This window comes from Bison bison, unplaced genomic scaffold (genome assembly GCF_000754665.1).
Source record: "Bison bison bison isolate TAMUID 2011002044 unplaced genomic scaffold, Bison_UMD1.0 scf7180017859304, whole genome shotgun sequence".
In the NCBI taxonomy this organism is placed as follows: Eukaryota; Metazoa; Chordata; class Mammalia; order Artiodactyla; family Bovidae; genus Bison; species Bison bison.
Genome location: NW_011489876.1, coordinates 704,288 through 729,017, shown reverse-complemented (window position 1 = coordinate 729,017; position 24,730 = coordinate 704,288). Strand labels below are relative to the sequence as shown.

At 39.2% G+C, this 24,730-nt stretch overlaps 1 protein-coding gene across 1 annotated transcript in view; it reads left to right on the top strand.

The window, feature by feature from the left end:
• Nucleotides 1-24,730, top strand: part of ADAMTSL3 (ADAMTS-like 3) — a 381,686-nt gene that overhangs the window by 207,739 nt on the left and 149,217 nt on the right. The window contains exons 9-14 of the mRNA XM_010831002.1: nt 7,726-7,837; nt 11,833-11,971; nt 13,525-13,575; nt 14,633-14,837; nt 18,530-18,677; nt 21,085-21,169. Coding sequence (XP_010829304.1) covers nt 7,726-7,837; nt 11,833-11,971; nt 13,525-13,575; nt 14,633-14,837; nt 18,530-18,677; nt 21,085-21,169 — 740 coding nt within the window. The remainder of the gene's footprint in view (nt 1-7,725; nt 7,838-11,832; nt 11,972-13,524; nt 13,576-14,632; nt 14,838-18,529; nt 18,678-21,084; nt 21,170-24,730) is intronic.

Here is a 24,730-nt window from a genome sequence, read left to right as displayed (position 1 = left end):
CTGCATGCAGATTTCTCAGGAGGCAGGTAAGGTGGTCTGGTAGTCCCATCTCTTTCAGAATTTTCCACAGTTTGTTGTGATCCACACAGTCAAAGACTTTGGTGTAGTCAATAAAGCAGATGTTTTCTGGAACTCTGTTGCTTTTTTCCTATGATCCAACGGATGTTGGCAATTTGATCTCTGATTCTTCTGCCTTTTCTAATCCAGCTTGAACATCTGGAAGTTCTTGGTCCACATACTGGTTCTCCAAGCCTGGCTTGGAGAATTTTGAGCATTACTTTGCTAGCATGTGAAATGAGTGCAATTGTGTGGTAGTTTGAACATTCTTTGGCATTGCCTTTCTTTGGGATTAGAATGAAAACTGACCTTTTCCAGTCCTGTGGCCACTGCTGAGTTTTCCAAATTTGCTGGCGTATTGAGTGTAGCACTTTCACTGCATCATCTTTTTGGATTTGAAAGAGCTTAGCTAGAATTCCATCACCTCCATCACCTCTACCCCACAGAGTGCTGTTAATAATTTTGCTCAGTCCTGGGTGCACTGAAATACAAAGGCACACTTTGTATACAGTTCCTAGATTAGGCCTCATTTCATGGACGTCTCCGCTATCTCCAGGAGATAGTGAAGGACAGGGAAGCCTGTTGCACTGCTTCCATGGGGTCGCAAAGTGTCGGACTCACTTTAGCAACTGAACAACAGCAACAACAACATGGACTTTTAATAAATGGAAGGTTGAAAACAACTATATTCTGATGTGATGAGTAAAATATGAAGGCATCCATGGCCTGCTGGATTCTTTTGTGGCTATTGTGCCAATTCTGAAATCTGGCAACTCACTGCACCAATTAGATGGAATTTCTTTTTTACTACTTTTTCAGAAGCTGTATTTTCTTGATTGGACCTTTCTTGAAAAAGTGCACTTTTTCTTCTTCCCAGTGGATTTCTCACTAAGCATCCTTATTTTCCTGAATGATCTATCTCTAGTGGATGACTCTTGTCACTCTGTTACTGAGTCACAGTATTTTGCATGTGAGCCCCTGAGATATTCTTATTTTGCTTCTGCAATATGTGTATGTGGCCACCATGTAGCAGTAGAGAGTCTCAAGCCTGTAGTTGATGCTGTGTGCTTTATTGGTTGGACCCTGAGGCGCTATCCTTTCAGTAAGAATTTACTGAGTATCTGTAAGGAGATGTTTGTGAATATCTGCTTTCAGTATATGTGTATGAGAATAATCTAGTTTCCATGGTTAACTATTTTAACAAAGATTGCTGGTGGCTTTTCCCCTCTTTAAAAAGTATGTGCCTCTTCAAGGAAAAAAAAAGTTTTCCTCATAGTCTGAAATCTTCCTTTTTATGTTAGTTGTCTATCTTTTTTTTCTATTTGGATATTTTGTATTTCTGTAGAAAAATATTTTCTCATTTCTTTTTTTTTAATGTTTTTTATTGTGGTAAAATGAAAAATGTTTTTATTTCACCATATTTCACTGTACAGCTCAGTGGCACTAAGTACATTCGTGTTGGTTTTCAGCTGGGCAAGCCTTTGGCTCTGGTTTCCTCCAACCACAGATCTGGATACTGTGTATGTTTTCTACTTACAAGGTCTGTCTTTTCTTTCTGGGGAGCTATGGCAGCTCATCTAACTTACCCAAGGATGAGAGGGTTTGATGTTTTCCTCTCTCTCAAAGAGAAGATTTTAGCCTTGCAGTGTGGTGCAGATGGTGGCTAAATCCCCATGTCCACATGTATTTCAAAACACAGCAGAACAGTTTTCAGAGTCAGTGCATGCATTCACTTCCTGAACCTAAAGTAACAAAGCACAGTAAACTGGGTGGCTTAAACAATAGCTGTTTATTGATCTCACAGTTTTGAAGGCTAGAAGTCCAAAATCAAGATGTGGGCAGGACTGCTTCCTTGAAAGGGATATGAAAGAGAATATGTTTATGCCTCTCTCCTCACTTCTTGAATCCTCAGCTTTTCTACCTTTTCTTTACATCACTTTGCTTCTGTGCATGTCCACGTCTGTGCCCAAATGTCTCACTTTATATAATGTGAGACAGGCTGGGACCTGGAACCTTTCAGTGCAATGATTGCACGCCTCTCATGTGACAAAATACAAATAAATTATATGGGGCTAAAAATAACTGTGCATGCACAGTTGGGGCAGATTCTGGACAAAAGATCCAAAGAGACCGAAAAGCCCAACTGCCGCTTTTGAAGAGCCTGGAGCAAAACTGGGTGTCAGGAGCAAAACTGGGTGTCAGGAACAAAGGCAGAGTACTGAGCATGCCCCCTGCACACATCACTACCTAAGGGGTGGGCAAACCACCTAAGTCACCCCTCCAGTCTGACCCCCTGGACACACCCCTACCCTCACCCCATTTAAAGGATTGCGTCTTGCCCCCTCAGGGAGCTGGGGAATCTGTTGTTTGTTCTCTCTCCCACTGCTGCAGAAGGAGCTGCAATAAAGACTTGCCTAAATTTTTTATATTGCCTCTGATCAATTTCTATTGATCAAGGAGGCCAAGAACCCTGGTCGGTAACATAAGGACACCAGTCACACTGGGTTGGGCCCATCCTAATGACCTCATCTTGGCTTTACTAGACCTGCAAAAACCCTATTTCCAAATAAGATCATTTCTGAGGTTCTGTAAGTTTGAACTTCAACGTAACTTTTTGTGGGGGATACAGTTCAGTGTCTAACAGAAAATAAAAGTTACCTATCTCATCACTCCTCTTGGTCAGAATTCCATCTCATTTTAAGTGTGTGCCGTGAATCACAGAGGTAGAAACGTTTGCAATTTATTATTTTCTTGAAAAGTGTCCAGTTCATCTAATTTTTCTAATTTAACTTTTGAAATGTAATCATAGCCTTCCTTTATCACTAAACAAAACAGCAACAAAAAACAAACTCACCTGTACCTATGTCTTTTTCATTCCTAAACATGTTCTCTGGTTCCTTGTCTAATTTTTGTTTGTTCAAACCATTCAAAGGCTTGTCTCTGAGGTATCTAAGAACTAGATTTTAGTCTTATTAACTCTCAGAGTTTATAAAGAATTCTATTCATGTAAATTTTAGTTTTTGTTTCTTTTCTCTTTACATGGGTTTTATCTTGGTATTATATTTTTAATTTCTAGAGTTAAATTCTTAATTCATTTTCAACTTTTGTTCTCCATTAAATGTATTTATGGCTACCAGTCCCCATACAGAAGTTCTTAATTTTGTTGTGCTATAGGTTGTTAATTTTAAACTTTATGTGTAAGCTATTTGTATCCTGACTAGAAAATCTTCGCTTTATTCTGGATCATAAAAATATTATTGTATATTTTTGTCTAGAAACATTACTATTTTACCTTTCACACTGAGAGCTATATACTAGAATTGATACTTGTATATGAAGTAGAATCAGTATCTTTTTCCCCATGACTATCCAGTTGAGCCAAAACCATTAGGTGGAAAAGACAATCCTTTCCCCATCTATCTTAAATTCCAAACTATATATGTGTGGCCCTATTTTTACACTCTCTTCTGAACTATTCATCTATATGCAGCAATACCATTGTGATTTAATTACTGTAACATTAGAACAAGTCAATATCTGGCAGTGTAATTTCTTCAGCTTTGTTCTTGAAGACTATCTTTGATATTCTTGCCTTCTTCCCTTTACATGTCAACTTTGAAATATGCTTCTAAACTTTTATTCTGCTGATTTTGATTTGAATTGCTTTGAAATCTGTAGGTCAATTTGGAGAAAATTCACCTTCCAATATTGTCTTCCAGTCCATAAATATGGTATATTCATCCGTTTATTTAGTTCTTTTGAAATTCTTCTCAATAATGGTTATAATTTTCAGTGTGTGTGTTTTGCATATCTTTTATTAATTTCCAAATATTTGATTATTATTTTGATGCTATTGTAAATGTTTTAAATTTTTTTCTATTTGTTTTCTGCTGGAGAATGAAAATCTAATTGGTTTTTATATACTGACATTATATTCTCACTGCATTCACATGTTAATACTAATAGTTTGTGAATTCTTTTGGATTATGTACATACACAATTATGACACCCACAAATAATGAGTTTGGTTTCTTCTTTTCCAATTGTTGTATACTTTAAAGAAATTTTCTTGGATTGTTGTTATTGTTCACTCACTAAGTCATGTCCTAGTCTTTGAGACCCCATGACTGCATGCAGCATGCCAGGCTTCCCTGTCCTTCCCTATTTCCTGGAGTTTGCTGAGATTCATGTTCACTGAGTCAGTGATGCTATCTAACCATCTTATCCTCTGCCAACCTCTTTTCCTCTTGCCCTCAGTTTTTCCCAGCATCAGGTTCTTTTCCAAAGATTTGGCTCTTTGCATCAGGTGGCAAGTATTGGAGCTTTCTTGCATTACTTAGGACATTTGTACAATGTGCAATAGAAGTAGTGATTATGTTTTTTTCTTTCTTTCCTTTTAATATAGTGAACTACATTGATTTGGGGATGTTAAACTGATCTTACCGTCCTGTAATAAACTATAAAATACATTGAGAAATACTTCCTCTATTCTGTAACAGTTTGTGCAAGTTTGCTGTTATCTAATTAGTCAGATGTTTGATTTCCTTATGTGTCAGTTTTGTTTCAAGGAACCTGTCTATTTCAACTAGCTTTTTGAAAGTTATTGACATAGTTTTTTTTTTTATAGTATTGTCTTATTTCTTCCATTATGTAGAGAATCTGTGGTGAGTCTCATTCCTAACATTGATTATTTGTCCCTACTCTTTTTTTTAATCATTCATGTTGGAGGGCTTTCAATTTTATTAAACTTTTCAGAGAAACACTGTTCGGGTTTATAAGCCACTAATATGCAATTTAATCCTCATATCATTAATGTCTGCTTTTGTCTTTATTATTACCATCTCTGTACTTTCTCTGGATCCAATATGCTTTTCTTTTTCTAATTTTTTAAATGGATGGTTAGATCAGTGATTTTTCATCCAATTTTTCCATAACATACAATTTTAACTCTATAAATTTCCCTCAAAGCATGCCTTAAAGTTCATTCCACAAAGCTTAATATGAAATCTTTCCCTTCATCATTCAGTTAAATTGTATTATAATTTTCATAGTGATATATTATTTGACTTATAGTATATTTACAAGTGTAGTGTCCAAATATGTCAGAATTTTCAAGAAATCACATCATTTTATACCTTAATTCTACTGTAGTCAGAGAACATTATATCATTTCAATGTTTCGAAATTTGTGAAAACAATTTGTGGCAAATTTTGGAAGAGTATGCTATGTAGTCTTCTGTTGTTGGGCACAGTGTTCTACATATATCAATTAGGTCATGTTTATTAATGGTTTTATTCAAAAGTATAGCCTTACTGAATTTTATCTCCGTATTCTGTTGCCACAAGAGACCTGATAAAACTACCACTGTGACTGTGGAGGTGTCTGTATTGTTTCTATTCTTGTCAACTTGTGAATTACATATTTTGAAGCTTGGTGGTTAGGTACGCTAACTTTTAGAATCATTAGCTCTTGTAGTGACTTGACCTCTTTGTCATTGTGAAACTCTTTCTTGAAGATACCTCTCCACTGTCTTCTGGCTTCCATTTATTCTGTTGAGACATCAGCTGTCAGACTTATTTTTGTCCCTTAGAAGGTAATGTATCTTATTTGTCTGTTTTCAACCATTTTCTCTTGGTTTTTCATCAATTTGACTATGATGTAATTAGTAACTTTCTTCTGCTTGAGCTTCATGGTGCTTCATGAATCTAAAAAACTCTTAACTTCTTAGACTCCTTAGAAGTCTTTTCTGACTCTGTAACCTCATCCCATCCCTGTAACTCTCCCTTCTTCCACACACATCTCCTGTCCGGAATTTTTCATTTGATAATTTTACAACTTTTTTACTGTTTTATAAGTAAGTACATCAAACTTTTCTTTTTCAGTCCATTCTTATTTATATTTACTAATAAGCTTTACTGATCATTTCATCATTACTGCTTCCTGCATCTCATTACTTTCTTATGCGTTTATATTAGTTCTTTTTCAGTATACCCTTAAGTAGTTTCTTTTTCTAGTCTTTGAGTGGTCAAGTTTCTGTCATTTTGTCTCTGAGGAAAACTTTAGTTCACCGATTACTGATTGTTAATTTGATCTTAGATTGTTCATAAGTTGACAACTGATCATTGATTGGTAGTGAATAATTTGGTTGTAGAATTCTAGATTAAAAACTATTGTCCCTCATCGTCTTAAAGGTGTTCGTTTTCTTGTATCCATTATTGCCTATGAGAAATCTGATGCCATTCTGATTCTCACTCCTTTGTAGGGAATCATCTTTTTTCTGATAACTTTTAGAATTTCTCTTTGTCCTTGTTGTTGCATTTTTTATGTCTGCTCAGAACTTTATGAATATTTTAGACTGAGTACTTCTGTCTTTCCCACATTGCACAGCTCATGGGCTCTTAGTTCCCAGACCTGGGATCAAACCTGCACCCCTCACAGTGGAAGCACAGAGTCTTAACCACTAGACTACCAGGGAAGTCCCTCTGTTCTTTCTCTTTAACTCCATGTAATACTGGCATTTCTGGTTCTGTTCCCCATAAGCTTAATCTTTGTTTTCCCTCTACTTTTCTCTTTGTGTTGCATTCCAGGACTTTTCCTCAATTCACTCATTTGTTCAATCAGTAGTGAAGAAAAGAAAGAAGAAGGGAGAGGACTTGCTGAAATAAAATAATCTGAGAGTAAACTTATCTTTGTCTGTAACTGCCTTCTTACGCTCAGCGATGCACCTTCTCTCTGTTAACTAGACGCAGCAAGGCTCATATGCAAACACTGTGGATTTGTGTACGTTTTGAGTTTCTGTAATTGTGCTTTCAGAAGGCTCTGCTAAAAGATGCTTAGGGATGTTGGTTATTAAAAATGTAAGATTCCTAAAATGTTCCATGTTGTAAGCAAACCCAGATTACATCTCAGTTCCTGTTCTCATAGAAATTAAAATCATATGTATCAGGAAGAAAAAATGTTAAACTAAAAACTCTGAAAAAAAATTGGTACGGATGAACTTATTTGCAAAGAAGGAATACATGAACGTAGAGAACAAACTTATAGATACCAAGCAGGGAAGAGGAGGTGGGATGAATTGGAAGACTGGGATTGACATATATACACTGCTAAGTCACTTCAGTCGTGTCCAACTCTGTGTGACCCCATAGACGGCAGCCCACGAGGCTCCTGGAGTGGGTTGCCATTTCCTTCTCCAACATATATACACTACTATGTATAAAATAGATAACAAATAGGAACTTACTATATATAGCACAGGGAAAATGCTCTGTGATGACCTAAATGGGAAAGAAATCCAAAACAGGGGGTGTAAGTATACAAATGGCTGATTCACTTTGCTGTACAGTAGAAACTAATGGCATTATAAAGCAACTATATGCCAATAAATTTTAAGTCTGCCTACATTTTTGTGAACTCATTCACAAGCATGGAATTACCTGGGAAAATGACTCCAGGGAGAATGGTTGAAGATCTTCTGAAATTCCGTTTATGACAAATTTAATTGACATGCTATCACATCTTAACATTCTGGGAATCTTCGTGTACGAGAGTGTGTTGTGATAGACACGTTTATCTACCTAGGTGAATTGTATTCACCTCATGTTGAAAGATGTGGAAGGAGCTGTTTTGTTGCATGCAGATATGTTATCACAGTTCTCTCTGTCCAGACCAGGTACACTGTGGCTAAGGACAGTGTGGTCCAGTTCTTCTTCTACCAGCCGATCAGCCATCAGTGGAGACAAACTGACTTCTTTCCCTGCACTGTGACATGTGGAGGAGGTGAGGCACAGGCTTTGTTCCTAAATATTTAGAGCTCAGAGTTAAAAATGACATGTTTGTGTTTTTGAAGCTGACTTTAAAGTTAGTGTGCTAATTAGAGACGTGTAATCATGCAGCATCTTACTCCACAGCCTGGGACCCAGTGGGGTTAATGAACATGCATCTGCCTTATTCTTGAAAACAGGTGAAAACTGGATTTAGAGAACACCCTTTCCTTTGATCAAAGAACTGGAAACATGTTTGCATGTCTCTCATGGACCCCAAAATAAGAGCAAAGAGATAGGGAGGCTTTCAAATTCTATGTCTTTTAAAATTCTAATCCTAAAGAATTCTTTTTGATTCTAATTATCCATGAGAAAAACAACAAATATCTCTTTAGTTTTAATTTATTTTCTAGCTTTCACACACAGTTAAATATGTGTTTTCATTTGGACACCAAAGTTAAAAGAGATGCTTTCCATTCTGGGAGGGACATGTACAGTGGGACTCAGCTTAGTTCAGTTGGCTCAGTTCTTGGGAGTAGAGTAGGTTTTCTCGTATCTGGATGCCCAAGGAAAGCCACAATCAGCCCTGCTGGTCAGGATTCCAACCTTCATGGGAATCGCCTGGCTGTGAGTCCATCACCAAAGATGGCGTTGTCTGTGAGGACAGAAGGAACATGTTAGGCTCCTTTTGGAGTTTCCCCCAACATCCTGCCATTTTCTGTATACGGGCAGAATTTTAGTACATTTGTTCTTAATTTTTTTTAATTTAAATTTATTTATTTTAATTAGAGGCTAATTACTTTACAATATTGTATTGGTTTTGCCATACATCAACATGAATCCGCCATGGGTGTACTCATGTTCCCAATCCTGAACCCCCCCAAAGCAGTCTGTTTTATTTCTTTCTCTTTTAGTTATCTGTGTACTGTGACAAAATTAAGGAGGAAAATTAATTGTCTCTCCCCCCAAATTATAAACACCTGTATGCTCTTTGTCTCCTTCTAGAAATATGTTTCCATTTAGAACAAAGAAATTTTTCTTCGACTCGAAGAGCTATAATTTCATTCTGTTATTATTTTGGGGAAAATACACATACATAAAACCCACAAGGAAAGCATTACCAAAATCTAATTATATTAGTAATTGAATCTACATGATTTATGTAAATGGCATTTCAGAGTTTGGGATAATGAGGAAGACTAGTATGCTGGTCTCCAAGTACTTGGGTGGACTTCCCTGGTCTTGCCTGCAGTCATCTGTGTGGGACACGTGAGGTTAGTTCAGGGAAAGTACCCGGACTGGCATTGCCATCTGATGTTGCAGACTTTCTGGCAGATATTGGCGCCCAAGTCATTTTTTATTGACGCCATTTGGATTTTCGTTCCTGTGGTTTTTGACCTTGCTTTTTATAATGCATACCAGTCTGTCCTTTTACACTCAGCTTACATTTAAGCCACAACTTGTAGGAAGCTGTCTAGTGTTTTATAAAATCAGATTGCTCTCAGCCATTGGGCCTTTAAATGTATTTTTGGAACTTTATACCAGTTGACTAAGGCTGAGAACTTACTTTTGGACTTTTTTTTTTCTTCTGAAGAGCTCATTCTGGTTTTGAAAAATTACCTTTTTAAAAAACTTAACATGACACTTACATAGTGACAGAAACCTTGGAATCAGATCTTTCAGGAAATAGAAACATCATTTTGTGAGTTGTTTTTTGAATTTACAGCTCTCATAGATATGGAATGTTCACTTTCCTCAGAGACTGTACAAACTGAATAGAATCAGGAATAAATCTTCATTCCTTCTTCTTTGAAGGCTTATGAGGCAGGGGGAGATGCAGATGGGAGGGTTTTGTTCCCCTGTATAGAAAATGCTATTTCCCCAGTTAGAAAGTTCGTTGTTGTCAGAGGTAACCTAGGTACCCCAGGGCAGGAAATGAGTAAAGTGTACTGCTGCTGCTGCTGCTACTGCTGCTAAGTCGCTTCAGTCATGTCCGACTCTGTGCGACCCCATAGAAGGCGGCCCACCAGGCTCCCCCGTCCCTGGGATTCTCCAGGCAAGAACACTGGAGTGGGTTGTCATTTCCTTCTCCAATGGATGAAAGGGAAAAGTGAAAGTGAAGTCGCTCAGTCGTGTCCGACTCTTCTCGACCCCATGGTCTGCAGCCTACCAGGCTCCTCCGTCCATGGGATTTTCCAGGCAAGTGTACTAGCAATGGAATATTATACAGAAGAACGAAACAAAGCTCAGTACAAGGGTACTTCTCAGAAATGTAACGTTGAGTGGGAAAAGTAGAAAACAGAAGATGATTTAAGACTCAGTATCATTTAGTCAAAGCAGATACACATGAAACAACATTACAAAAGACAGATGTATATTTAACACATTAACAATAAATAGATGTCTCTGGGGGATTGTAATGGAAGGAGAGGAAATATAAGGAAACAAGAGCCTTGCACAATGCCATGACAACAGTAAAGAGATATGACACTGAATAACTAACCTTCTGTACATGAGCTCCAAAAATTTTCAAAGGAGTCTATTATAACTTTCTAATCATAAGTGCTAAAAACAGGGACTTCCCTGGTGGTCCAGTGGTCTTTGCCTTCCAATTCAGGAGTTGCAGGTTTGATCCCTGGTTGAGGAACTAAGATCCCACATGCCTTGTGGCGAAAAAGAAAACAAAAACATAAAACAGAAACACTACTATAGCAAATTCAATTAAGACTTTAAAAATAAAATGGTCCATATCAAAACAAAAATCTTAAAAAGTAAGTGCCAAGTATAACACAAATCAGTTATAATGCGAGTTATAATGCAAGTAGTCATTCTCAATCTTGGTCAAACATTTCAGTCATCTTAGAAGAACCCGAGAGTCTTTTTTAAAAAGTCTTTTTTTTTGTTGTTGTTGTTGCTGCTCAGTTCAGTTCAGTTCAGTTCAATCGCTCAGTCATGTCTGACTCTTTTGTTTGCAACTCCATGGACTGCAGCACACCAGGCCTCCCTGTCCATCACCAACTCCCAGAGTTTACTCAGACTCAAGTCCATTGAGTCAATGATGCCATCCAAGCATCTCATCCTCTGTCGTCCCCTTCTCCTCCTGCCTTCAATCTTTCCCAGCATCAGGGTCTTTTCAAATGAGTCAGTTCTTTGCATCAGGTGGCCAAAACATTGAGTTTTCAGCTTCAGCATCGGTCCTTCCAATGAGTATTCAGGACTTACTTCCTTTCGGATTGACTGGTTGGATATCCTTTCTGTCTCCTTTCTGACTCTCAAGGGTCTTCTCCAGCACCACAGTTCAAAAGTATCAATTCTTTGGTGCTCAGCTTGCTCTATAGTCCAACTCTCACATCCATACATGACTACTGGAAAAACGATAGCTTTGACTAGACAGACCTTTGTTGGCAAAGTAATGTCTTTGCTTTTTAATATGCTGCCTAGGTTGGTCATAACTTTTCTGCTGCTGCTGTACCATATCCCCCAGCCATTGTTTAAAGATTTACATTTTTAACAAAGCTTTGACATTCTTGCTCTTATTCGCTCCCCACAGTAACTGTAAACCTAAAGGAGCTTGGGAAACTGCAATCAGCGTTCAGTCCAATTGCTAGCTCTCCATGTGCTTTTCCTAAAGTACCTTACACCCTCTTCCAATTAAGCAGTGGGCATCTGCTGCTTCTACCTTCTAGGTAGCCTGGGAATAAAGGAACAGCCGTATTTCTTCAGTTACAATGTGACCATGGGAACAGATAGGACCCACTCCTCCCACTTTGACCTGTGGGAATGCTGATTTCTTGACTGTAATGCTTCTGATTTCATTGGGCCAGGAGGGGACCTGGGTGCTGGTATGTGTTAAAGGCTCCCACATGGTTCTGTTTGTTATACAACCAGGGTTGAGAACCACTGAGTTGAGTTTCCTAAAGAAGAAAGAAAAAAATGTGTGGCAAGCAATCACATTGCCAAGGAAATCCCAAATGAATGCAATACTCAGACACTCCTGTTCTGCTGCTTTAGGGTATCAGCTCAATTCTGCTGAATGTGTGGATATCCGCTTGAAGAGGGTGGTTCCTGACCATTATTGCCATTACTACCCTGAAAATGTGAAACCAAAACCCAAACTTAAGGAATGCAGCATGGATCCTTGCCCATCAAGGTTTGTATCACTGCCCTTTGGTACATGTATACAATGGAATATTACTCTGCTAGTAAAAGTAATGCAGTTGAGTCTGTTCTAATGAGGTGTATGAACCTGGAGCCTGTTATACAGACTGAAGTAAGTCAGAAGAAAGACAGATATCATATATTAACACATATATATGAAATCTAGAAAGACGGTACTGATGAACCTATTTGCGGGGCAACAATAGAGACACAGACATAGAGAACAGACTTGTAGACGCAATGAGGAAAGGAGAGGGTGGGATGAGTTGAGAGAGTGACATGAAAACATATATTACCATATGTAAAACAGACAGCTGGTGGGAATTTGCTGTATGACACAGGCTGATTCATGTTGATGGATGGCAGAAACCATCACAATTTTGTAAAGCAATTATTCTCCAATTAAAAATTAAAAAAAAGAAATCAACAGCAGCTGGGACTGATCCATCCTTATCAAGCAACACAGTTCCATTGCATGATCTTGAACGTACCCTGGTGGCAGGTACCTGCGAACCCATTTATAACCGTGGTCAGGAGGCATTAGGCTCATCTGCTCACTCATCTGGTTCGTGCTTGTGGGCTCTGTGTCCATGAGCTGTGACCTTTCACTTTTTGTCATGAATCTCTCTGAGCACGTCTTGTGTATACAACATGAAAAGTCTCTTCATTTAAGTACATCTAGTCTACCTACCAGCTGTGAATATCGATAATTCACCATTTTAGCTTTTTAAACTGAGTTACCGATGACCACATTTAGACTTTTGAAGTGTTCACCTTAAACTCAGTATAAATAATACATAGTGCAGGAAGTGCAGAGTTTGACTGCCAGAGTAGAAAAGCTATGCATAAACCATCCTGCTGCATAATTTAGTACCTGGTGACTTGGATTGCCAGAAGTTGGCAATCCAGCTTCTGGATTGGGGAAGTTGGATTGGGTAAGTTTCTTGGCTTTGCTACAGGATCCTAAAATAACAGCACACTATCAAGTCCCAGAATCCCCCAGCTCTCTGCCAGCTGGCTGAGGCAGTGTGCAAGTGGAAAGGGAAGCGTTCTCAGTGGATTTCATTTCCCATCACGAAGCTGTGCATTTCCTGTAATCCCACGTGTACACAATCACAAATAGAGGCCTTTTCAAAAGATAGAATCTGTTAAACAAAGTGATTTTCTAAAGATCCTGCTAATTAGACTGTGTTAATATCATGAATATATTTTATCACAATAATTTAAGAGGATAAAAGGGAATAAATAGATTTATCTAAATTAAGAGATGATGAACATATACTACTTTAATGAGTATATACTGCTAGCTTCACTTTCATATAGAATTGGGTAAGTTGTATATCAGAGATGTTCCTAAAAATTAAGGAGACGGTAGCAGAAGTGTGCAAGTGGAAAGGGAATTTGGGGGGAAATGGTTCAGAAAAGTTGGCATATTAAGTGTCAATATAATTTGAAAGAGCTCTGTATTTTGTCATATGACATCTGTACTAGTCAAATGAGCAAATGTATTGAGTAGTAATTATATTCTCACGATTTCATTTCTAGCGATGGATTTAAAGAGATCATGCCCTATGACCACTTCCAGCCTCTCCCTCGGTGAGTTACATATTTCCTTTTCCTTTCTGTAATATGCTCTAATCAGTTTTCAAGGAGCTTTAGTATCTGTGAAAGGTGAAAGTGAAGTCGCTCAGTCGTGTTCAACTCTTTGCAACACCATGGGCTGTAGCCTACCAGGCTCCTCAGTCCATGGGATTTTCCAGGCAAGAATACTGGAGTGCGTTGTTATTTCCTTCTCCAGGGGATCTTCCCAACCCAGGGATGGAACCTGGGTCTCCCACACTGCAAGTAGACTCTACTGTCTGAGCCACCGGCGAAGCCCATAGTATCTGTGGCAGTAGTCTTAAATGTATGAGACTAGACCCTTTACAGAGAGCTAAGGGAACAAAGACTTTAATTACATAATAATATTTTTCTAAGAATTAGATGGAATAGGCTGCCTCAAAGGTAATATTTGAAATGTCACTGGAGATGTCACTGGAGATGTCAAGCATGAATTTATATCTAGGTATTGTAGAGGGGAACTTCCCTGGTGGCTCAGTGAGTAAAGAATCTGCCTGCAATGTGGAAGACCTGGGTTTGATCCCTGGGTTGGGAAGATCCCCTGGAGGAGGGCATGGCAACCCACTCCAGTATTCTTGCCTGGAGACTCCCCATGGACAGAGGAGCCTGGCAGGCTACAGTCCATGGTGTTGCAAAGAGTCACACATGACTGAGTGACTAAGCACAGCACATTGCAGAGGAAGCTAACACATTCCAGTTGATTAGATATTTGCATTCCCTTTTATACCTAGACATGTTAGGATGATTCTTTCTGACTTGGAGTATGTATGATTCCCTGGTAATACTCTCCATTGGTGCTTTATACTTTAGAGTCAGATTGAAGATGCTTTCACACAACGGCCCTGTTGTTATAATACACTGGGGCAGGTGTGTTACTCCCATTTGACAATAACCTTTAGGACCAAGGAGTTAAGACAATACAGTGTGTGTAGTAGTTAAGATTAAAGTCTATGGCTGTACTTGTTGCAATCAACTTTGCAAACTTGAAGCAAGCAACAAATGAATAATGTGTTTTCACTTCTTTGCTTTTGAGCTGGGAACATAACCCTTGGACTGCATGTTCAGTGTCCTGTGGAGGTGGGATTCAGAGACGGACCTTTGTGTGTGTGGAGGAGTCCATGCATGGAGAGATACTTCAAGTGGAAGAATGGAAGTGCATGTATGCACCCAAACCCAAGGTGATGCAAACCTGCAATCTGTTCGACTGTCCCAAGTGGATTGCCATGGAGTGGTCTCAGGTAAGATTTGAGAACATGCCACCTTTAATTCAGTCTCAGACTTTAATGATTATTTGCTCTGTGGCCAGTACTGTACTGGGCAACATGGCGGATGCAGAAGTTGTATGTGAACATGGTTCCTACTCCTGAAGAGCTGAGAAGACAGTTGAAGGATGCTGTGAGGGAGAATGTTGGAGGCATCAGAGCGGGTAAGAATTATTGAGAACCAATCTGAAAGGAACAGGGATTGAAACAGTTATTTGGAAAGTCTTTGTTGCCCTTGTGGTGCTTAACCCATATTTCAGATCCGCAGACTTTAACCATGCAGGAGCCTAGAGAAGGCATCATGTGTGGTATGGCTAAGCCAGGATGGTGGAGTAAAGCAGAAATCTGACACAGAATGACTGGAGGTTGAAAAGGCCCTAATTCATCTGGGTTAAGACAGAACTCATGTTATTAAGAATTGGAAGATTAAGACAGAGATGCTAAACTGACACTAGAAGTGTGTTCTTTTTAAAAATATTTGTTTATTTTATTTGGCTACACCAGATCTTACTTGAGGCATGTGGGATCTTCCATCTTTCCTGTGGCATGCAGGCTCTTTTTAGTTGTGTCATGAGGAATCTTTAGTTGTGGCATATGGGATCTTGTTCCCTGACCAGGGATTGAAACTAGGCCTCCTGCATTGGGAGGGCTGAGTTCTAGCCGCTGGACCACCAAGGGAGTCCCTAGAAGTGTATTCTTGATCCGGTGGTTACTATGAAGCTTCACTGTTTTTGTTGAAGAGAGTAAATGTTTTATATTTTAAGTAAATGAGGTAAGATAGACTGATGCTGGGAAAGCCCAGAGGCAGGCAGCCTATTTGGAAACCACTGAGATACCGTTGTTCAGTCACTAAGTTGTGTCTGACTCTTTGGCGCCCTGTGCACTGCAGCATCCCAGGCTCCCCTGTCCTTCACTATCTCCCGGTGTTTACTCAGACTCAAGTCCATTGAGTTGGTGATGCTGTCTAACCATTTCATCCCCTGTCGTCCCCTTTTCTTCTTGCCTTCAGTCTTTCCCAGCATCAGCGTCTTTTCCAATGAATCAATTCTTTTACTCGGGTGGCCAAGAGCTTCAGCTTCAACATAAGTCCTTCAAATGAATATTCAGGGTTGATTTCCTTTAGGATTGACTTGGCTTGATATCCTTGCTGTCCAGGGGACTCTCAAGAGTCTTCTCTAGCACCACTGTTCGAAAGCATCAGTTCCTTGGTGCCCAGCCTAACTCTCACATCCATACATGACTACTAGAAAAACCATAGCTTAGACTAGATGGACCTTTGTCAGCAAAGTAATGTTTCTGCTTTCTAATACAATGTCTAGTTTGTTAAAGCTTTCCTTCCAAGGAGCAAGCATCTTTTAATTTCATGGCTGCTGTCATCATCCGTGGTGATTTTGAAGCCCAAGAATATAAAATTTCTCACTACTCCGACTTTTCCCCCTTCTATTTGCCATGAAGTGATGGGACTGGATGCCATGATCTTAGTTTTTTGAATGTTGAGTTCCAAGCCAACTTCTTAACTCTCCTTTTTCATCCTTGTCAAGAGGCTTTTTAGTTCCTCCTCACTTTATGTCATTAGGGTGGTATCATCTGTGTGTCTGAGGTTGTTGATATTTCTTCTGGCAATCTTGATTCCAGCTTGTGATTCATACAGCCCCTGCATTTGAAATGATACACTCTGCATAGAAGTTAAGGAAGCAGGGTGACAATATACAACCTTGATGTACTCCTTTCCCAATTTTGAACCAGTCCATTGTTCCATGTCTAGTTCTAACTGTTGCTTTTTGACCTACATACAGGTTTCTTAGAAGGCAGGTAAGGTGGTCTGGTATTCCCATCTCTTTAAGAATTTCTTGAAGATGGGTCTATGCTGCAAAAGGCCTCCATATCTTCTGAAACTCTTCTCTGACATTTTAAGAAACATCTATGGACTTAGGAAAGAATCTTCAAGCTTTATGAAGCAGTGGTGAAGTCATTATTTTGACAGCAGGAGGCTCTGGGATGGAATTCCACTTGGCCTCTTAGGAACTACTTGACTTTGAGGAAGGTCCTTAGTTGGCGGGTTGTTGATTGGCTCATCTGTTAAATAGGAATGAAGCTGTTGACCTGCCAATGTATCAGAACCCTTGGTGAGATCACGTCTGCACAGCACTGTCTGTTCTGTGGCACGTGCCCAAGGCCTCTTGACTTCTCCCAGGGGTGGATCCAGGATTGGTGGGGCCTGAAGTTTAAACAATATGGAGGTGACTTTTTAAAAATTTTATTTTGTTCAAGTGTAGTTGACTTACAATGTTGTGTTAATTTCTGCTGCACAACAAAGTGATCAAGTTATACATTTATATACATTCTTTTTCATATTCTTTTCCAGGATGCTTTATCACAGGACATTGAATATAGTTTCCTGTGCTATACAGCAGGACCTTGTTGATCCATCCTATATGCAACAGTTTACATCTGCTAATCTCAGGCTTACAGTCCATCCCTCCCCTACCAAGGAGGTGACTTTTTAAGAAAAAAGAATACAAAACACAAATATTGAGTATCTAAATAAATGTTTATTTAGAATAATGAAATTGTAAGAAATTACGTGTTTTAAAGCTGATGACCCTAATGTGACTCTGGACTTGAGTTAAGAATAATGTATCAGTATTGGTTTATCAGTTGTAACAAAGGTACCACAATAATGCAAGATATTAATATTGGGGGATGGCAACCCACTCCAGTACTCTTGCCTGGAGAATCCCATGGAGGGAGGAGCCTGGTAGACTACAGTCCATGGGGTTGCTAAGAGTCGGACACGACTGAGCGACTTCACTTTCACTTTCACTGTGTGTAAGGGAGAGGGGGCATATGGGAACTCTTATACTAACTGGTCAGTTTTTCTCTTTTTTAATTATCTTATTTTATTGCACTATAATCGCTGCTCAATTTTTCTGTAAACCTTAAGTAGTCCTAAAAACTAGTCTTGATTAAAAAAGACAAACACGCATACATACATATATACTTACCAACATAATGTACATATACTGCAAAGATATCCTGGATATTCATGACTTGAGAAAATTCCGTTCATAGGCAAAAAAAAGTACCTTCTAAATCATAAACAAATTATTCAAGAAAAGAAATGCTGGCAACACAAAATTCACAAAATTTAGAGAAAATAACATAATGTTTTCATTCATTTTAACTGCCTTATTACACCTGTAGTATTTTTTCCTACATTTTTGGCTGAATACTCTTAGAGAGCCTTTTCATATGATATTTTTGCAAGATAAGTTTCTATACACAGAATAGAAAGGTAATCCTGTAGCATGGTTGAGCAAAATTTGATATCTTTTTAATTAACTATTTCAAAAGGTTTCTTTTGTCTTTACAGATTGTTTTGGATGATGTGTAAATTTTTAATCAAGTTTGAGAAAAACCTATATTAAGTTTCTTTCATATTTGTATAGAAAGATTTTAGGGCATTTCAATAGTTCTTGTGCTGTGACATCACCTGAAATACTTTTCAAAGTGAGAATTGGAAGTAATCTTGCAAGGGAGGGGCCCTGAAGCATAAAGAATCATGGGAAATTAGCCTCCACCCCATTCCTTATGTAATGTTTATCTGATGACCTTTTGTGTTTAATATTCGTGTAGAATTTCATTGGCTTCTCTTTTCGTCTCTGAAGTGCACAGTGACTTGTGGCCGAGGGTTACGTTATCGAGTTGTGCTGTGTATCAACCACCGTGGGCAGCATGTTGGCGGCTGTAACCCACAACTGAAGTTACACATCAAAGAAGAATGTATCATTCCCATCCCCTGTTATAAACCAAAAGGTAAATTTGTGGTGCATTTTAAAGTGAAATCAGGTGGTGCTTTCCAGGTCTCTTACTAATACTGCAGCATTTGCATTTAAACATACTAACTTTCTTGCAAAAACTGTTCACTGACAGATTGACATGTCCACCTAGATAAAGAAGTTAAACCTATGTCATTAATTGATCTTGAAGAGAAACTTAGATCTTGTTGATTCAGTGCAGTAAGTCCCCTACATACGAACGAGTTCCATTCTGAGAGCTGGTTCATAAATCCAATTTGTTTGTAAGTCCAACAAAGTTAGCCTAGGTACCCAACTAACACAATTAGTTATATAGTAGTGTACTGTAATAGGTTTATCATGCTTTTCACACAAACAATACATTTTTAAAAAATAAATAAAGGAAACACTTTTTTTTTTAATTGGAGGCTAATTACTTTAGAATATTGTATTGGTTTTGCCATACATTGACATGAATCTGCACAGGTGTACATGTGTTCCCCATCCTGAACCCCCCTCCTACGTCTCTCCCCATCCCATCCAGTCATCAAGATAGTATGGTACTGGCACAAAGGAAACACTTTTAATCTTACAGTAAGTACCTTAAGAAGTACAGTAGTATAGAACATGGGCTGGCATCAATTGAACAGGCAAGAAGAGTTACTGACTGGAGGAGGGAGGGGGGTGGGAGATGGTCGAGCTGAAGGATTGTTGGCAATAGGATGCGGAAGACAGGCTGCAGTGTCACTCATGCCTAATGTTTATGGCACAAGTTCTGGTTCCATGCTAAACCAGCTGCACATTCACATCTTTGGAAGTTCACATCTTGAAGGGTCGTATGTAGGAGACTTACTGTATAGGTACAGTGGCTCCTGTCTGTGTAGGCTTATATTAACCTTTCTTAGTGGACATAACACATGGACCACAGCCTTGTCTAACTCAATGAAACTATGAACCACAATGGTGGAGAGTTCTGACAAAGCGTGGTCCACTGGAGAAGGGAATGGCAAACCACTTCAGTATTCTTGGCTTGAGAACCCCATGAACAGTATGAAAAGGCAAAAAGATAGGACACTGAAAGATGAACTCCCCAGGTCAGTAGGTGCCCAATATGCTACTGGAGATCAGATAAGAAATACCTCCAGAAAGAAGTGGATATAAAATCACGTGATGCAGTGCCTGCTTTGAAGAAAAAGGAGGAGGAAGATGAAGAGAGAGAGGAATAGGAAGATTCCTACGTGCTTTCCACCAGAGTAGAAGGAACGGTGTCCTCTTCATCATACGTCCTATCGTCTACCATGAACAAAGAAGACTTTCTAGACTGAAAGTCTAGATTTACAGACTAAATCTCCAGTCTAGATGTATAGATGCACTCAGAAATTTTTGTGTGGTTCCATTTGTTCCACATGAATTAGCAGACATGGGTAGCATCCATGGGTGAACAAACCTTGGCACCACCTCTTGGGTATGTATGTGTTCCCCTCTAGACAGGATTATTTCCATACACGCACTTTAGTAAGGTATTACCAATCCTTGTGACAAGTATTTCCTTTTGGAAATGGAAAAAGAATTACTTCCAAGTGTCAGTGCCAAGGAACCGTCCTTATTAGCCCATTAGAGAGGATGGTAAGATTCTTCTTCATGATTTCTGGGTGCATTCTTCATACAAATAGCCTCATAAGCAACTAATTCTTCATTTCTTTCATGATGTCTGTCTTCTGGAAAAATCACTGGTTTCCATGCAAGGTACAAATACTGATTATATAACTTCTTCAGGGAAGTCTTTTCTCCTTTTCTGCAGTCAGTGGTACTTTTATAGCCACTTTCTTAGCGTCTGTGATTTCTCCAAAGCAGTCCAAAATTATTTCCATTCTCACTTCATAATTAGATGCTTTCTTCACATCTTAGGAAGCTTCAAAGGACAGAGAAGGGCACCAGCTTGCTCCTGCAGGCCAATTGTAATTGGTAATCATCTCTCTTAACAACTACAACATTTTAAAGTTTGAGTAAACCATAGTACAGACTTTCCTCCTCGCAATTTTCTAAGCCTTCTATGTTATTTGCTTGTCTCTATTAATTTCTTCACTCAGTGGCAAAAACTGTGTGGCAAAAGAAAGCAAACTGATCTGGTTGAAATCAGAGCTTTAGTATGCAAACAACAGAGACTGGTACTGATACAAGGTGTTTTTATGCTAACTTGGAGAATGTATTCAACTGTGTCATGAGATTGTTTGGTTGCATTCTGATAATGTGTTAATTTAAAAAATACATGACAGAAATTTTTGCTTCTGTCCAGAAGCCACTTCATGCACTGTTCATTTGAAAAAAAAAAAATTGATGAAATCTCCAATAAATAACAATCACATGTCCAACTCTTGAATGATTAAGAGTAATTAAGCTTGTTGTTTATGTTCCTTTTTCCTTAGAAAAAAGCCCAGTGGAAGCTAAATTACCTTGGCTGAAACAAGCTCAAGAACTAGAAGAGACCAGAATAGCAACAGAAGAACCAACGTGAGTCCAGGACCTTTTATGGGAGTATTCAGGGCCTAGCCAGTTAACATGATATATGTCATTTTTGTACTCATTGGAGTACAATGATATGTTTCAAATCCAAATGACCTGGATTTGCAGACTCTAGAGAGCCTGAACTGGCTAGAATTCTCCTCTATTGCACAATTCAGCAGTCTTACTTTGGCAGCATCTACGAGAAGCACAGAAAAGAACAGTGCCTTTTAACTCAAAGCAGACTCAGTATTCTGTTATAGTTACCAGATTGGGGGTAATATCTAGATCTAGATTAACGTGTATGATTTGACCAAAGACCATCACAGTGTTAACCAAATAAAGTGATCATTCCATGGATAAGACATGGCCACTGTTTATCAAACTAGTTAAGCTGAAATGTAACATGATGGCCCGAGTGATTATCAGGAGAACTCCCAGAGCTGCTGTGGTATGGGGCGTGGAAGAACATGGCGCCAGGAGTCTTGGAGCCTAGAACCACCACTTGTAACCATGTGACCGTAAATAAGTCTTTCATTTTTCTGTCTTATTTTCCTTACTTATAAAATGAGAAGGCCAGGCTTAATCTCCAGAGAGATAAAAAATCCAGTGACTTCTGTCCACATGGGATTTGGCAAGTTTGGGCTGTCATGGTATCCATGGAGATATAGTATCAAGAGCATGTCCAGAAACATTCTGGACGTGAAGGTATGGGGACCTAAAGAGAGCAAGGAATCAAAGATGTTGACTCTTACCCAGGAATCTAGAAGCAAAACAGCATCAGTGATAGACTTGAGGAATTGGACAGGACAGCTGATTCCACATCAGATATGTGAGGCCTGCCGTGCTGACAGGCTGTCACAGGGAGAACAATTCACAGAGGGTCAGAGGAAAGCGGATCTCAGAGGCTGGGTGGCCAGTCTCTCTCTTCAGCACCTTCGGCAAGGGCACAGTTCACTGCATTGAGAGCTCTTTTTGGATTGAACAACCTGAGTTATTTGCAGTATTTTTTTCCTTTTGAGCCAAAATATAACCTCCTTCCAATTTCTGCTTTCTGAAAAAAAAAAAAAAAACAACACACACACACATCTATGCCTCATCCCACGTGACAAGTTTTCACAAATTTGCAGAAAACTGAATCCCTAGAGTACTATCTTTCCCAGGTTCATCATTCTTAGCCTTTTCAGCAGTTTTTGTGTATTGTTTTTAAGTCCCTTACCAACCCTGTTGCTCCTCTCAGAACAGGCTCTCATCCGTCAATGTCCCTTTTCACTGTGGTGCATCCCAGCAGTGAGCCCCTTGGGCACATGGATTCCTTTTCTTTGAGAAGGCACCTTGCTTCCAGTGACCAAGGGGGCCAAGAGAACTGCCACATCACACTTATGACATGTGCAGAACATCTGGATGTGAACCCAGAAGACATTGTGAACACCATAAGGTGAATGACCCCAGAGTAACTGACTGAAGAGAGGAGTGTTTGGCTCATGATGGATGTGGAGGTTTAGAGGAAAAAGTGGAGTCAAAAGTCAATCTTGGGAACTGCCCTAGTGGTCCAGTGACTAAGACTCCAAGCTCCCAATGCAGGAGGCCCAGGTTTGATTCCTGGATGGGAAACTAGATCCCACATACCACAACTGAGAGTTTGCATGCTGACACTAAAAAGATCCTACATGTCACAAGTAAGATTGAAGATGAAGATTGAAGATCCCCCATGCTGCAATAAAGAGCCAGTGCAGCCAAATCAATAAACATTTTTTTTTAAAGTGGATCATGTGTTCAAAAAAAAAAGTGGACCATGAAAGAGTAGGAGTCGTCAACAGAGGAAGGAATAAATCCAAGGAAGGCTCACTGTTAGAAAAAGCAAGGAAGCAAAGCCTTAAAGAAGAGGTGCAGCAGGTAGTATTCAGACTTCACAGGAAACCAAGGAACAGCTTCAGGGACTGAGGAAAAGCTGTTTTGTTTGACAAAGTCTTCCTCAGTTAATTTAATTTTCTTTTTTAAATTAATTAATTTATTTATTTTACTTTACAATATTGTATTGGTTTTTCCATACATTGACTTGAATCTGCCGTGGGTGTACATATGTTCCCCATCCTGAACTCCTCTCCCACCTCCCTCCCCATCCCATCCCTCTGGGTTATCCCAGTGCACCAGCCCCGAGCACCCGAGCACCCTGTATCATGTGTTGAACCTGGACTGGCGATTCATTTCACATATGACAATTTACATGTTTCAATGCCATTCTCCCATATCATCCTGCCCTCGCCCTCTCCCGTAGAATCCAAAAGACTGTTCTATATGTCTGTGTCTTTTTTTTTTTAACTTTACAATATTGTATTGATTTTGACATGTATCAAAATGAATCCACCACAGGTATACATGTGTTCGCCATCCTGAACCTTCCTCCCTCCTCCCTCCCAATACCATCCCTCTGGGTCGTCCCAGTGCACCAGCCCCAAGCATCCAGTATCGTGCATGGAACTTGGACTGGCAACTCGTTTCATACATGATATTATAGATGTTTCAATGCCATTCTCCCAAATCATCACACCCTCTACCTCTCCCAGAGTCCAAAAGACTGTTCTATACATCAGTGTCTCTTTTGCTGTCTCGTATACAGGGTTATTGTTACCATATTTCTAAATTCCATATATATGTGTTAGTATACTGTATTGGTGTTTTTCTTTCTGGCTTACTTTACTCTGTATGATAGGCTCCAGTTTCATCCACCTCATTAGAACTGATTCAAATGTATTCTTTTTAATGGCTGACTAATACTCCATTGTGTGTATGTACCACAGCTTTCTTATCCATTCATCTGCTGATGGATATCTAGGTTGCTTCCTAGATATTATAAACAGTGCAGCGATGAACATTGGGGTACACGTGTCTCTTTCCCTTCTGGTTTCCTCAGTGTGTATGCCCAGCAGTGGGATTGCTGGATCATAAGGCAGTTCTATTTCCAGTTTTTTAAGGAATCTCCACACTGTTCTCCATAGTGGCTGTACTAGTCTGCATCCCCACCAACAGTGTAAGAGGGTTCCCTTTTCTCCACACCCTCTCCAGCATTTATTGCTTGTAGACTTTTGGATCACAGCCATTCTGACTGGCGTGAAATGGTACCTCATTGTGGTTTTGATTTGCATTTCTCTGATAATCAGTGATTTTGAGCATCTTTTCATGTGTTTGTTAGCCATCTGTATGTCTTCTTTGGAGAATTATCTATTTAGTTCTTTGGCCCACTTTTTGATTAGGTCATTTATTTTTCTGTAATTGAGCTGTAGGAGTTGCTTGTATATTTTTGAGATTAGTTGTTTGTCAGTTGCTTCATTTGCTATTGTTTTCTCCCATTCTGAAGGCTGTCTTTTCACCTTGCTTATAGTTTCTTTTGTTGTGCAGAAGCTTTTAAGTTTAATTAGGTCCCGTTTGTTTATTTTTGCTTCTATTTCCAATATTCTGGGAGGTGGGTCATAGAGGATCCTGCTATGATGTATGTTGGAGAGTGTTTTGCCTATGTTCTCCTCTAGGAGTTTTATAGTTTCTGGTCTTACATTTAGATCTTTAATACAT